The sequence below is a fragment of the Nilaparvata lugens genome, chromosome 1 (assembly GCF_014356525.2).
Source record: "Nilaparvata lugens isolate BPH chromosome 1, ASM1435652v1, whole genome shotgun sequence".
Classification (NCBI taxonomy): domain Eukaryota; kingdom Metazoa; phylum Arthropoda; class Insecta; order Hemiptera; family Delphacidae; genus Nilaparvata; species Nilaparvata lugens.
Window position 1 is genome coordinate 43,744,405 of NC_052504.1, and position 16,178 is coordinate 43,760,582.

General features: G+C 32.4%; 1 protein-coding gene across 5 annotated transcripts in view; it reads right to left on the minus strand.

Annotated features, from left to right (window-relative positions):
- Positions 1–8,852: 8,852 nt before the first annotated feature.
- The window catches only part of LOC111055351, a 110,051-nt gene continuing 102,725 nt past the window's right edge, over positions 8,853–16,178 (minus strand). For 4 of the 5 annotated variants that reach the window (XM_039434563.1, XM_039434543.1, XM_039434536.1 and 1 more), the window contains 6 exons: positions 15,780–15,920; positions 13,837–13,911; positions 13,048–13,155; positions 11,891–12,031; positions 11,288–11,473; positions 8,853–10,770 (listed from right to left, as the gene is read on the minus strand). In XM_039434563.1, coding sequence (XP_039290497.1) covers positions 10,604–10,770; positions 11,288–11,473; positions 11,891–12,031; positions 13,048–13,155; positions 13,837–13,911; positions 15,780–15,920 — 818 coding nt within the window. In that variant the 3' untranslated portion in view covers positions 8,853–10,603. Of the gene's footprint in view, positions 10,771–11,287; positions 11,474–11,890; positions 12,071–13,047; positions 13,156–13,836; positions 13,912–15,779; positions 15,921–16,178 lie in introns of those variants that run through there. The other variant, XM_039434549.1, reaches the window with a different exon arrangement.

Below are 16,178 nucleotides of genomic sequence, written 5' to 3' on the forward strand. Positions count from 1 at the left end.
GAGAGGGAAATTATGTTGAAACTTGCCAACAAGAATCGAACTCTTCGTGATATGACCTACACTTTAGATTCATATAATTCTATTAATTAAATTCATGGGAATTGAAGAACTTTTTTCAGTCAGTTTATGATTAGGTAGTTGATGAAATTGATTATCAATAAAGAAGACAAATGATTATATTTGTACCTACAGGATTAGTTGAATGAATTGTCGATGTACTGAGTTCTTGGTCAACAATATTTTAATTTTGGTATTTATCCATTCATTATTTTTTTCAGAAGTTATTTCATTTGAATTAGAGAATATTTATAAGATCCTAACAATTTATCATTCATAACAATGAACTGTTCAAAACATGAATCCAATCAAATAAAAAATGGCCCATACTTCTGTATTCATGTTCGCATGTTTTCCACTTGTGATGGATAGCCAAAATATTGTAGAGCGAGCTGCACGACTAATTGTAATCGTGGGCTCTCATTGGCTGAAAAGTTCAGCGTTCGGAGTGTGGTGAGGCGAACAGTTAGAACAGAGTCAAGCGGCACGGCGAACGGTTCGCAGTAGGGTACGGCGAATGATTAACAGCTGATTTTAAACATTATGAAACATAATAATAATATGCTCATGTTCACTGGAAGGCAAGATGTACGGAGGAATGCACATTTTATCTGACGATTAATATTTTCATTTACATCTCAATACGGTCTTTCTATGTGCTTAGTCATGCAGCATTCATTATTCCGAAAACATATTCTCAATTAATTGGTAGTAATATCTATCAGTAAAGTGTTGAATTAAAAAAAATAGATAGGTTAAATCAGTGTTTCAAAGATGGATTCAATGTTTTCATAGTTGTTGATTGTCAATAGATGGTCCAGGAAATATGCGATGTACGATGAATCACATATTTTTTCCTTCTTCCATTTTAGAATGAATATGAGCTAAGCTAAATGCAAAAAAATTGTAAATTATTCTTTCATTCTTCAGTAATTAATGAATGCAATATGAACAACTCTCTTTCATGCGGTGAATAATTTTTTTCAACATTTTCCAGTTTCTCAATGATAGGGGAGTGATAATTATTTGTATAGGGCTTCTAAAGAACCATTATCTACAGCTGGTACCAATCAACTACACTTCAACTCCAAACTACCGTAAAACGGGGTTACTTAGGCCACTTTTAAAATTCAAACACCTGGTGAATCTAGACCAATCAATTTACAGATTTGAAACTTAGTGCAAAACTTGGGTCTGTATCTTGACTTATTGTTTCATGTAATAAAAAATGTATTTGCACAATTTTTTACCTGAAAAAATATAAAAAACATGGTGGTCTAAGTTTCCCCCTGGAATGGGGTAACAAAAACCAGGTATGTTAAATGAATGTTTGGCTCAAGTTGAATACTCCTGGGGTAACTAATTCCATACACTAGACTAAGAGAAACAATATTCATGTTTAAAAAACTGAATTTAATGGAGAAAAATAATACAATTTTTATTTTTAAGATTAAATGAGTGAATGAATGAGATTTTGGCTCAAGATTAACACTTCTGGAGCAACTAAATCCATACACTAGACTAAAAGAAACAAAATTCATGTTTTATATGAGAAAAATAATAGTTTGAAGAACTATTTACATTTTCTAGATTACCATAAATGATCATTTCAACTCATACAAAAAAGTGTGACTTTTGTTGTGGCTTTTGTTACCCCGTAGACAGACCAGCTGAGAAAAGAGAAGCATCAAGTTTCAAGTTTCAAGTTTATTCATTCAGGAAAAAAAATAACCTCAAAATTAGAGAACTAACTGATGCATCATCTAGACAGACAATTGAGGTTATGTTTCGAAATAGTTACTAAACTTGAAAGAGAACAGACTGGGATGGACAAATAAAGTTATGATGGGTATAAAATTTGGTACAAATTTCCTCCAAATAATAAAATTTTTTAATGCTCAACTTCAAATCTCAGTAATTTTTTTTTTGCATCAGCTTGAAGTTTGTACAATTTCCAACTCATAGATCTATAAACATCCAGGATTTCTGAAATCAGTGTTACCAACATGGGCTCTTGAAATTTACCCTGCAAAATGGCTTTTGTTACCCTGTAGGCTTAAGTAACCCCGTTTTACGGTACCGTTTTAATACCAGTACACAATTTATCACACGGTGACGTGTTTATTACAGCTGGTAACTTTAGATGCTAAATCATATTATCACAATATGATCTTGAATCATGATCATCTTTCCGTCCTTCGGTAGCCGCTCGGCCGACAATTTTGAGAACATAGGTCAGTAAAATGGATTAATGAATAATTATTATTAGCCCCTCTTTTAAAATTTCTCTTCAGATACCATCCCCAATATTCACACAACATATTCCCAGTCTCATGCCGTTATGTCAAGTAGCCTACTTTCCAAGTCTATAGGGAACAAACACACAAACAGACATTAATTTTTATATAGATTTACATTCGGCTAAAAAAACCTCTCTAAATGGAGGTAGAATGATAAGGTAGACAACTTTCAGTTCTGTTTTTTAACATTTTTTTTCAAATCACTTTCAAAAAGTTCATGTAGTACCTACAATATTGTGTTTGAGACACTTCTGGCGCTATCATAGTTTCACCACTATTCTGTTCCACAGTCCTATCTCTTGCAGTCGTTAACTATATCTATAATAAAGTGAAGAGCTGGCTTCTACACGTACGGGAGAGGAAAATTATTATGTTTGACACATCATCACGTCTGAACTACGGGACTAATTAACTTTAAATTTTGCATACATTCTTAATTAACCAAGGATGGTTTTAGGCCTATTTTCAATTCTTCAAAATTTCATCACGTCAAGTTTTCAGTTTGTCAAGTTTTAAAATAGATCCTTGCGGAGCACGGGTTCCTGCTAGTATTTTCATATTAAAAACATTGAATTCTGAAATTTTTAATACATTAGTTATTATTTTGGTTCACCAAATCTTAAAATAAATGAATTGAAGAATTCGAATCTGCTCATTACAAAATAATTCCGCTGTGATAAACTGTAAGACCAGGTTTACATTTTTACTTTACCCTGGTACCAGAAAAGAATGCCCGCCCACCACCATACCGAACAACTACAGGGATCTTCTTATTACATCATAATAGCACCTCCATTATTAGGCTTCAATCAATGTAGATATAGTTATAGATCAAATTGAGTTTCTGTTGGCCTACCTGCTACAGCTACATTGAGGCCCGTTTTACATTAGGACACACCAGATTTTGAAGTCCAACTTGTGTCTCACTTGGGACACCAATAAAATATTCTCACCGTTTCACCATATTTCATAAGAGTGTTGTCCTTGTGCGAAGATGGATTCCAACAAATCATTATTAGGGTTCATGTTTGGTTCAGTAAGAATATTCTTCCCATGAGCCATGAGTTTAATGGGACAATTTATATTCCCACTATTTCTGGCCAAGCGAGTACCGGTATGAATAACAAAATACTGATATGTGGAATCCAGCTAGAAGTAAGCTGGGACAGCAGTGAGACATCAATGGTATGTCAGTGGTGACCAGGCTGGTGACCCGAGTGAGACACCAAAAACGAATAAAGGCGCAAAATGGAAGGCAAGTGCCAGACAACAAAATATGGTGTCCTGAGTGTAATAAAAGCGATAGAAGAACTATAATGATCTGCGATTCGCTCATACAATTGAGGTCTCAGTCTGATGTCCTAATCTAATAATGTAATCCGGGTCATGATATTAACTTTTTTATTGGAGTAACAAGTGAATACATTTTGTAGAAGCCTGCAATTTTCTCTTTTAACATTCAGAGCAAACAATGTGGAACTAAAAATAAATAACTTTTTACTGAGAGCGATATTTTTCAAAGTTTTTGATTTGGATACTAAGTTATTCTATAAAAAAAAATTCTCAGGAATAATTTTTTCTGATTATTACTTTTTTGTTTGCTCTCTGAACAATGAACACATAAATTTGATCATCATCTATGTAAAATCAATACATAATTTTGATTGCATCATCTATGTAAAATCAATATTTAGAGTCAAAATTGATACAATTAAGCAATACGATGTATCATTAATTAATTTGTACCATTCTCTGAATCTACTTGTTAGTTGATCAACATAAGTTCCTATTTAGGATATTTTTCCGATTTATTTCTGATTAAAAATGAATAGAAAATATTGAAGTTAATTTATGTTGTTGGACATTTTTCAAAACCATTATAATAACAAGTGGATGTAATAGTCCTAGATCAAACCCGGATATGAACAAAAGTTTTTTCGTCCCACTTGGATGTAATGAACTGGTTTTCGTGCATCATATGGAGGCCGAAAATGATTGTTTTCTGACCAGGCCGGTAAAAGTTTTACGGCCCTAGGGCTGTAAAATAACCTTGAAGTCAGCTGATTCTGATTTGATGTGAACGTGTTTACAAAATGGTTTATGAAATGGAATCAGTTTATGCTTCTAGAATTGAATAAGTATTCTGCAATAAGATACTATGATTTTATTTTGATGAATAAAATACAGATATATATTATAAACTATTCAAATTCGACTTTCAGAGTAGGATAGAACTTCTAACCTAAACTTCCGAAGTCAACAACAACAAGCATTGTTGACGTTGACATTCAGATTGGCCAAATTTCAAGTGTGCTAAAACAGCTGATCAAAAAACTTTTCATTATTTGTGTTTATTATTCAAGAATCAAAACATTTATAATAATATCATCTTATTGTCATTTGGAAGAATAAAGTGTAGTCTATAAACTCAACCTCTTACATAATTGAACATAATCTTTTAGGTTATTTAGACAAATCAGAATAAAAAAATAAAAATACTTGGACAATATTTCCTGATATTCAGATTACCTCAGATTTGCTAGAGCTATGACCTTCCTGTTTTGCTTTCGGAAGTGCCAAATTAACAATTATTCTCATATTTATATTGTTTATTTTTCTGTGTTGCGAAAAATAACGTTCTCACCATGGGCAAAAATGTTTTTTTCGCCACACTTGGATGTAATGAGCTGGTTTACGTGCGTCATATGGTGGCCGAAAGTGATTGTTTTCCGACCAGGCCGGTAAAACTTTACGGCCCTAGGGCTGTAAAATGACCTTGAATAACAGCTGATTCTGATTTGATATGAACGGGTTTACAAAATAGTTTTTGAAACAGAATCAGTTTATGCTTCTAGAATTGAATAAAGTATTTTGCAATAAGATACTATCATTTCATTTGGATGAATGAAATACAAATAAGATATTATAAACTACTCAAATTCAATTTTCAGAGTATAATAGAATCTAACCTCAAACCTCATAGTACAGCAGCTTCTCTTTGTCTCAGAAACAGAGTAACGGCCAGCAACAGTCACAGTTATAACATAGTTATTCAAAAGTATTCTTTGAGTATCTATAGTGAGGTCCACGTTATAATGGTTGTGTACGATTTGCAATGGTGTTGCTATCCTTGTCTATCGTTCGTTCAACAAATGTGAAAGAGTTTGGGGTTACGTTTTATTATTTAATAATGTTTTTTTAGGATAGGTTAGGTTTTTGCTTTAAAATTGCAATTTGCTAGAAGGGGCTAGTGTTTCAAAGGTAAAAGGATAGGTTAGGGGGTTAGGATTTTGCTTTGAACCACATGTTTGTGAACATGTTCATGAAATGAACCACATGTTTGTGAACATGTTCATGAAATGAACCACATGTTTGTGAACATGTTCATGGAATGAGCCACATGTTTGTGAACATGTTCATGAAATGAACCACATGTTTATGAACATGTTCATGAAATGAACCACATGTTAATGTTTTGCTCTAAAGATGATGAATAAATCTAAAGTATTAAATTTGAAAGGGTTGGAGGTTAGGTTAAATTTAGGTTATATTTAATAAAGTGTTATTGGGATAGGTTAGGTTTTTGCTTTGAAATTGCAATATGCTAGAAGGGGTTAGGGTACAGTTGGAGTTAAGTTTTTTGATGTTTCAAATGTGAAAGGATAAGTTAGGGGGTTAGGATTTTGCTTTGAAATCTAAATTATCAAATGTGAAGGGACAAGGGGTTAGTGGTTAGGTTTTTTTTGGATTATATTCAATAATGTTTCATAAGGTTAGGTTAGGTTTTTGCTTTAAAATTGCAATATGCTAGAAAGGGCTAGGGTCCAGGTAGAATTATGCTTTTTGATTTTCAAAGGTGGAAAGATAGGTTAGGATTTTGCTTTGAAATTGCAATATGCTGGAAGGGATTAGAGGTTTTTCAAATAGTTATGTTTATTGATGTTTTAAATGTAAAAGGGGAGGTTGAGGGTTCGGTTTTTGTTTTGAAATGACAATATTTATGCTGACTTAGTTAGGGTATAGTGTTTTTCAACATCAGTTAAATAACAACTGTTATATTTTATTAATTATATTTTTCAAAGATACTCTTTCTTTTATAAAATAAAATGATAATATATTAATTATTATATTGAATTTAATGATAAATGATCATTGAATAATAATATCTTCATCAAATAGAATGACGATTGGCTCCAGTTACAGTGCTCGGTAACCATCATCACAAAGAACGTTACATTCAAAGAACTGACTGAATGGAACGGGAAAAACCCGTTGCTAACGCATGCGTGATACGGTGCTGTCTGAGACAGAGAGTGGTTTGTCATAGTACTGCGTTTATCACAAAACCTGGTGGATAGTTTTGGAACTACTTGGGCAATATCCATGGTGCTGTACGTTTTAACAAATAGTTTATGAAACAGAATCAGTTTATGCTTCTAGAATTGAATAAAGTATTCTGCAGTAATATACTATCATTTTATTTGGATGAATGAAATAGAGGTAAGATATCTTCTTCTTCTATATAATAAGAGAGAGTGGGGTTGTGTTTGTTCGCATCAAAACATGTCAACTTGTGGATTGCATACCGGAAAAACGGGAATGATTTAGATCTCCAAATTTTGAACATAGATTCTAAAAATATCAATCTCATGCACCTGGAAGCCCAAATTTCTATTTTCCTTCTAGATTTTTCAGAATATTAATGTTCAAATTCATCTATGCTACCGTAGGCTAATTGAAGTTCCATAGCCCAAAGTGTGTATTTTTATGAGCAGGTTATAAGACTACCATTTACCAACGTCTATGTAGCGCAGCGGTAAGAAGCTTGCTTACGGAGTGATGGTACCTCGGTTCAAATCCCCCGATGCTTCCCATTTTTTTGTTCTTAATTTTTTCCCTCGAAACGTATTATTATCAATTATTTTTTGAAGGAATTTGTTTTCATTACTATTGAACTTGGATTTTATCAAATAATTATTTTCAATGTAAAATTTTGCCACCAGTACAAATGAATTGGACATAGTCTTCATGCTGTAGGCCTATAATTTATTGAATTTCATAAGAAAAACATGAATAGATCACAATAAAATGAGTAATAATTTTTATTCTTCAGTTATAATGTAGGCTACTATCAGACACGAATTCCCAGTGAAACGAGTATTTTAGGTATTTTTTTTTGGAATTGGGAAAACAAAAGGCTGCCTGATTCAAATTGAGGAGGATCCTAATAGAACTAAAATTTATTGATGTATTGGAAAAATCAATATGATTCTGTGAGGTTTCCAAGTATTATGTATTCTTCAGTTTTCTATACTTTAATAACTAGATACTAATAACTATACTAATAGCTAGAGCTATGACCTTCCACTTTTGTTTTCGGAACTGCTTAATAAACAATTATTCTCATATATATTGTTTATTTCTCTGTGTGGCGAAAAATAGCGTTCGCACCACGGGCAAAAATGTTTTTCCGGCTCTCAATCTTTTCTAGTCCTCGGCCTACGGCCTCGGACTTGAAAACCGATTTCGAGCCGGAAAAGTCTCATTTTCGGCCCTAGGTGCGAAATATACTATTCCGGCTCTCAATCTTTTCTAGTCCTCGGCCTATGGCCTCGGACTTGAAAACCGATTTCGAGCCGGAAAAGTCTCATTTTCGACCCTAAGTGCGAAATATACTATTTCGCCCCACTTGGATGTAATGATCTGGTTTTCGTGTGTCATATGGAGGCCGAAAATGATTGTTTTCTGACCAGGCCGGGAAAATTTTTACAGCCCTAGGGCTGTAAAATAACCGTGAAGTCAGCTGATTCTGATTTGATGTGAACGTGTTTAAAAAATAGTTTATGAAACAGAATCAGTTTATGCTTCTAGAATTGGATAAAGTATTTTGCAATAAGATACTATCATTTTATTTGGATGAATGAAATATATTATGAACTATTCAAATTCAATTTTCAGAAAATAATAGAATCTAACCTCAAACCTCATAGTTCTTCGTTTATCACGAAACCTTGTGGATAATTTTGGAACTATTACTTGGGCAATATCCATAGTGCAGAACATTTCTACAAACAGTTTATTAAACGGAATCAGTTTATGCTTCTAGAATTGAATAAAGTATTCTGCAATAAGATATTATCATTTTATTTGGATGAATGAAATACAGATAAGATATATATTATAAACTATATTCAAATTCGATTTTCAGAGTAGGATAGAACCTCTAACCTAAACTTCCCAAGTTGATGACAACAAGCATTGTTGACGTTGACATTCAGATTTGCCAAATTTCAAGTTAATCAGTCCAGTACCTAGTTCAGACGTGATGATGCGTCATTCGTGAATTTCCTGTCCCATACGTTTATAAACCAGTTCTTTCCTTCATTTTAAAATAGATTATTATATTTCGTAGAGTAAATACTATATCAATATTTAAAATGTATAGAAGTTTAGGACAGAGGATGGATGAATAATTATTTATAGTCTTATGAAAAATACATTTCATTATTTATTATTGGATTTTCAACATTGTCATCGTTGGTATTCTTGAAAAATAAAATAAATTGGCATGACTTCATACGATATTCCTAAAACTCTGATAATCATAAATGACAACTTTGCTTCTGCTTTAATATTAAAAAGAGTCAATGCTTCAATAATTATGAAAGTTCTCAATAAATTATTAATAAACGGAATAAAATATGTTATTTTCAGATTTTACTGCACAAAAGTTCACAATTAGAAAATCTTGTTTATTTTCAACAATATTACAATGATAATAGATTCCGTTCTACAATTAATCACTGAAATAAATCAACTTGTATCTATAGCAAAGTTTCACCATTATGTAAAAAAACGGATTGTTATTCATTATTCTGGAGACCAAAATACATTATTATTCATGTTGGAAGAGTAAATACTATTTTTATTATTTAGATTGCGGAAGGTTTAAGAACCCACTAGGAAAATAGATTTTTTAATGTTATATGAGAATAAATTGATTGTATTTTGCATTAGAGAGATAGGCCTATCTATAGAATATAATAGCTTGCCACTAAATAAATGTGCAATTTTGCCACAAAATATTCCTTTCATAAATAATCGAAAATAGGAGTAGGCTTGCTTGCTCTGTAGTTTTACTAAATTTCAAAAAACCCGCATCATCTAAATTTATGTTTCTTTTTCTTACATTTTCAATCTTAATTTATAATATAACCTACACCTACTTCAAGTTTTTTTATCATAATATTCAACTATTTTATTGCTGTAGAGCAACATGTCAAAAAAACTGTATATGTACACAATTTTTCAAAGAGGGAAAGAGAAGTAATAAGTAATATTTCTTGAAAATAGTTTGAGCAAATTTTTTAGAATTTGATTTTTTTCTCATACGATACCTTGCTTATACAGAATCTATAATCGTAGTAAAGAAATAGCATTTAATTAACATGAACCTAAGGATTCATCCTTGAAAATTATAATATGAAGATAATAGAGTATAATATACGTATTACCACTTATTTCAATCGAATAGGACATAATATGTCAAGTTTTAGGCCTAGTTATAGTTGAAAATTCGTTTTAAAACAGATAATTTATAAGGACGAGAAAGATAATATAAAGACAGGAGCTTGAAAAAGAAAAAGAGTACCGCACCATATGTTTTAAAATGAAGATGACAAATATATTATTTGTCAATATGTTTGATGAATATCAAACTTTCTAGTTGTATGACCTCTACCATGATGATGACTTTGATATCGTGGAATAGAGGATAATTCTTATTTAGTGTTGACTTTTTGGAATTGAGAATTTGATAATTTCATTTATTTTATTATAGATTGTCACGATTCAATACATTTACAGCATTCTCTACATTCACAAAACGATAAAATCAACCCTATAATAATGTGAACCTAAATAAATGTACAGAAAATCATAAACATATATAATTACAGATACACGCAATACTTTTCTCACCTCTCGATCCAAAATAATAATTGTCTTTTATTTCTAATTACACACCAATAAATCCCTCACTAGATTACCCAATTACACAAACCATTCTAGTCATTTCATTAAATCACAATATTAAAATAGTTTATTTTCGCTGTAGGCTATCACACATTGCACGGCGACATTGATGAGATGGCAATTGCAAGCTCTCAGCTCTCAGCTACTTTCATGGAAAGAATACATCAGCTTGACGGAGACCACATTTGCATCCTGGCCAGCTGTCCCCCCTCTCAAACCTGCTTGGGTGCTTGTTGGAATCCGTACATGAGGAAGGCGGTGTATGCAACGAATGCCAGTGTTATAGCAATCAATGCGTACATGAATAGATTCAGTTCTGGTTGTCTGTATCGGTTCTTGCGCAGCCATTCCAACACTTCCATTTCATTTGTGAAGTCACCTGTAGAACAAACAACAAATAATATGAAATTAAATGGCAAAAACTACCTCAACCTACGTTATTTCGTGAGGAAAAATGAATATGCATGCGCATCAAATAAGAAAAAATATCACAGAATATTTTTTATCACATTCTCATGTTTATAAATAGAAGTATGATATCAGAGTTCATAACAATAATCAAAGTTATTATACTTCGCAAATTATTTATGCTTTATTTTTTCTAATGTTATTGAGTTATTGATCTTGTAAAGTTCTTATCTTATTAATTTTTGCCCATCTAAAATTAAATTCTACACTAATTTACATAAAAGTTTATCTCTATCTAAAATTCAATATTGCAAATAAATGCAATTGAATGACAGGCCTTCGATTGAAGAATTTGTTCATTATCCGTGAGTTCAATATTATCGATGTATGTACCGTAGCTGAATAATTTTTGAAAACAGAATTCAATAGATTACATAGTTTGTAAAACCAGCATAATTAGTTGTTAACAAGTAACTTAGTAGTGGTACCTCTATATATGCTGGGGAATCTATTCCTGAAGTAAACAACCGATGGCAGTTTGGTAACACCCCATTTACGGGCGTATCTAGGATCTCCCATTTTCACCAATGTGATGTCCATGTTTTCCGTTTCTGAATCTATTTTTTCCAGCTTCTCAAGAACCGCCTGGCTTTCTTCCTCTTCATCATGATCATCTGTAACAGTTAGGTTCAACATTTCACAACCAATATTTGTTATTGATGAATCATCCGTGGATTGTACAACAACAAAATTCATGAAATTTAATAAAAGAATATCACATTTCATATTTCAAGTATATTGTAGAAAAAATTAAATATGATTAATTGGAGTCTAGTAAATTTCTACTAAATTTATACTTCCTAGGTAAAATTCCTGTTGTAGTATCATTCGAATTTTCAGCATTAAAATCATTATTGAATCTCTTAAACATTATAAGTTACTAGGCATGCTAGACCTACATAATTTAAAAAAAGTGTATTTAAAAAATATATATAAAATACATGGATTTGTATCCATGTACCTTTTGAAAATAGAAACCAAGATTACAGAGTTTATGAAGATTGTAGGCGATGATAATGATCGATACTCACAAAAGTAAACAGATAGGAATTCATTTTCTTCCAGTAGCTTATCAAGCATTTTCCTGTTGACTTCTTCAATCTCATTTCTTATTTCGAACACGTCCTGAGATGTAAGCCAAGCCAATATTTTTTCCTCGTCAAATAGATCACCTGTGATGAGAGAATATCAAACTTCTTATATACGAATACCTGGATAATAAAGATTGAAAGTGAGCAGTTATAAATGACTTATACTAACTGTTCATGTGCAATAACCAAATTATACGGTAACATACTGTAAACTATTGATACAATGAGATCATGCGATAAGAATGGCAAGTAGAACGTGATTAACTTGAATAAGAGAATCACTGGTCTTTCTAGTCCATAGAGGTAAACTTGAACAAGGATAACTATGAAATAGTTGTTTAATGTTTATGATAGAGTGTTTAAATTGAAATGTTATCTTTATGTTAACAATGGAATATAAATAATTTTGAAGAAATATGGATAATCTATGTGCTAATCTGGAAAATCTGATGATGAGTGTATTTTTTTTAGTTTTATTCACATCACATTTATTTCTGTTTATTGGTACGCAATGCCAAATTGTCAAATGAAGGGAAAAGTGTATAGATCAGTTGTGAGGCCAGCTATGCTGTATGGAACAGAAACATGGCCCATTTCAAAGAAACAGGAACGAAAGATGGAAGTGACTGAAATGAGAATGTTAAGAAGGATGTGCGGGGTTACAAGAAGAGATAAAATAAGAAATGAATTGATCAGAGGCACTGTAAAAGTTGGACCACTGGGAAAGAAAATGCAGAAGACAAGGATGATGTGGTTTGGGCATGTACAGCGACGGGAGGAGGATGATGTTGGACGAAGAGTGCAGGATTTGGTTTTGGATGGTGTGAGAGGACGAGGTAGACCTAGGATGAGGTGGGGAGATAGAATAGCGGCTGACTTGCGGGAGAGTGGTTGGAGGAGAGAGGAAGTATTGGATAGGGCTTTGTGGAGAGGCAGACTAAGAGGAAGGAATGCCGACCCCATTCAAATGGGATAAGGCACAGCCAAAGAAGAAGAAGAAGAATGCAATTAGTTAATGGATTATAATTATTATTTTGCATTTCATCTACTAATTTGACAATATTTTATTTTATTCTAGATACATATTTTAAACTTACCATCATAAAGTAAAGGAACTCGTTTTCTGAAGTAAACTAGAGATGGAGTATTGATGATGTTGTATTTTGTTGCTGCTTCTGGATCCGAAATCTTCACCATGTCAATACCTGAGAAAATAGAAATGTGTTGGTAATTAAAATGGAGTGTTATCAGTTACAAGAAACCGATAATAATTAAAATCTTTTTTAAAACATATTTCATCTCTAGGTGAAACGGTGCATCAACAATGTTCCACCAATTACATTAATCAACGAATAGAAAATGTTTTCATGATTAGACTGATAAAGTCATAGATAATAGACTCATACAATGGAATAAAAATGTATCAAATGCATCAATTCAAATCATTATAGGCCTAGTCTCTACAATCCAGATGAATGGAATTAAATTATTAATTTTATTCCAATTAGTGGAATATTCAACTTTATGGGGGAATAATGGAACGAAATCCCTTTCAAGGTGAATGGTCACACTTTCAAGACAGATTATACTCGAATCGGGAAATACCACAGATCAACTCTAATTCAAATGTGCTTTAAATCATGGCATATTAATTCAATCATTCATTTTATAAGATACTTTAAATAACATAGCTAACATTCCGATTGAGGAATTATCAATGAGGATAAAATGGCAAAGGAAATTATTTTCTTCAATTTCACTTTCCATTACGAGCTGTTGGTGTGAATCACTTCAAAAATGTTGGAAATCGAATTAAATGAAGGAATATTCAGATACATAGATATTGAATTGAAAAATATTCGATGAGGAGTAAGTAATGTATTCACCATAGAGATCTGCTTCCCCATCAATTACTTCAAGTTCTTCCAATATTTCATCACATTCTGGACATTCCTCATCATCTGAAAAAAATAATCATGTAACATGAGTCCGAACAGTAAATTGTAATTAATGATGGGAAATATAAAAAGTAACTTCTATGAAAATGTTGGAACTTATCAACTATTAAACTATTCAGTGAAAATATCTGATTAATATTATTTTGTGAGTAGTCACTTTCTTGCCAGCTTTCCAGTTGATCAGCTTTTTAAGCATATCTATTTTTATTTAGTAATTACGAGCATACACACAAGACGACTTCTCCTTCGCAATGTTTGTTTCTAAAAATTATCAACATTTTAGAAAGTCTTTGAGCTACTACAGTGATGTGGTACCTATATAAGGAAGATCCCAGGTTTGTTGGTGAAGGAGCGGGTGAAAGTATTGTTATTGCCATTGACGCATCCATACAAGCGTCTTGATAGTGAGAAAGGGGTAAGTCGGTCCACATGTCAACATGTTAGACCGTAACTGTAAGTAGATGTGCCATTTTTTAATTGTATTTCGAAGGCCAAGTTGTTTAAAAAAAACTATTAGGACATTGATAAGCATAGAGACAGGTGTCCAAGCCTGGCCTCCTTGTGTGATACAAACCAAAGAAAAAATAATTAGTCCTTAAAAATATTTCATTTCATCACACGTTTTAAATCAGAGGGAATAAATTATAGTCAAGACAATATAGATATAAAGAGAGGGGTGTGTTTGCAATTTATATTGTAGTTCTGATTTTTAAATATATTATTCGGATACATGACAGAAGTCCAGAACCAATTTATTCAAACAAAATTTCCTTGTAATTTAGATACAGGGTGGCTCGAAAACCTCGTATTTTCGGTTCATTTTCCAGTTATCAGCTATTTCTGCAAAATCTAGTAATCGGACAGAAAATTTGCTCTCGCTTTTTTTTAGATTATAGAATCCTGAATAAAATGAGATCATTCTGAACTCTTAATCTCCAATGAGTTGAACTAAAAATTTTAGTTCTTGATTAGCAATGTCTTCCGATTGCTAGGTACCATCATTTAGATTTATAATTCAAAATCCCTCTGGTCTATTTTTGTGCTCTTTCTCATATTTTCTCATATAGATTTCCAGGTACACCTGACAACAATGCTCCTTGTATTTTCACGATATCTGAGCATTGTGTCAAAAGTTATACCGGTAAGTGTTTGAAATTTTGATCCTTGAGGTATCCTCATGCGCGCCTCTACACTAGGAAATACTGAAATGAAGTACATCTAATTGGTGATTCTCATAGAAAATAATCTCATAAACTTATGTCATTGTGCGAAATATCGATGTGAGGACAATGCAGTTGGTGATGATGAAGCTGAAAATTGGGTGATTTTCACAATACAAGGAGCATTGTTGTCAGGTACCTGAACATCTATATGAGATAGAGCACAAAAATAGGTCCAGTGGGATTTTGAATTATACATCTAAATGGTAACAATCGGAAGATATTGTTGATCAAGAACTAAAATCCATCAGAATTGATTTTTTCTTTAAATTTCACTCATTTTTGAAAAATCATAACTCAGTACTCATTGGAGATGAAGAGTTCCGAATGATTTCATTTTATTCAGAATTTTATAATCTAAAAAAAGGCGAGAGTAAATTTTCTGTCTGATTACTGGATTTGGCAGAAATAGCTAAGAACTGGAAATGAACAGAAAATACGAGGTTTTTGGGCCATTCTGTATCTAGCACAAGGAAATTATGCATGAGGAAAGTGGTTCTAGACTTCTGTCATGTATCCAAATAATATATTAAAAAATCAGAACTACAATATAAATTGCAAGCACCAATGTATATAGTGACTGGACTATTAGTTTAATCCTGGAAAATGATTTGGTGCCTGCAATAGCGCTTTTTAGATGAGAAAACTTACAGAAAAATACAGCCAAAAATAGCGACTCATCAAGGAGACGCTCCAACATGCGATTGTTGACTTCTTCTATCTCATCAGCCAGCTCTCTATTGTCGTCATCGATCAGCCACTCCAACACCGACTCTTCATTCTGCAGATCACCTGAACACATTTCATTGCACATATACCAATCATAACTTATTAGATGATTAAATTTAAGATGATTCTTTGAACATCCGAAATACATCTCATTGCACATACGGATAGGATGACTACATTAATGTTCTCTCCAGGGAGGCGAATTACGGGCTCAGCCGGCTTTATTTTATAGTTAACTAGTAGGTAGCCCGTGCTTCGCAAGGTTCTATTTTAAAACTTTGCAAACTGAAAACTTGACGTAATAAAAAATTCGAAATTTAA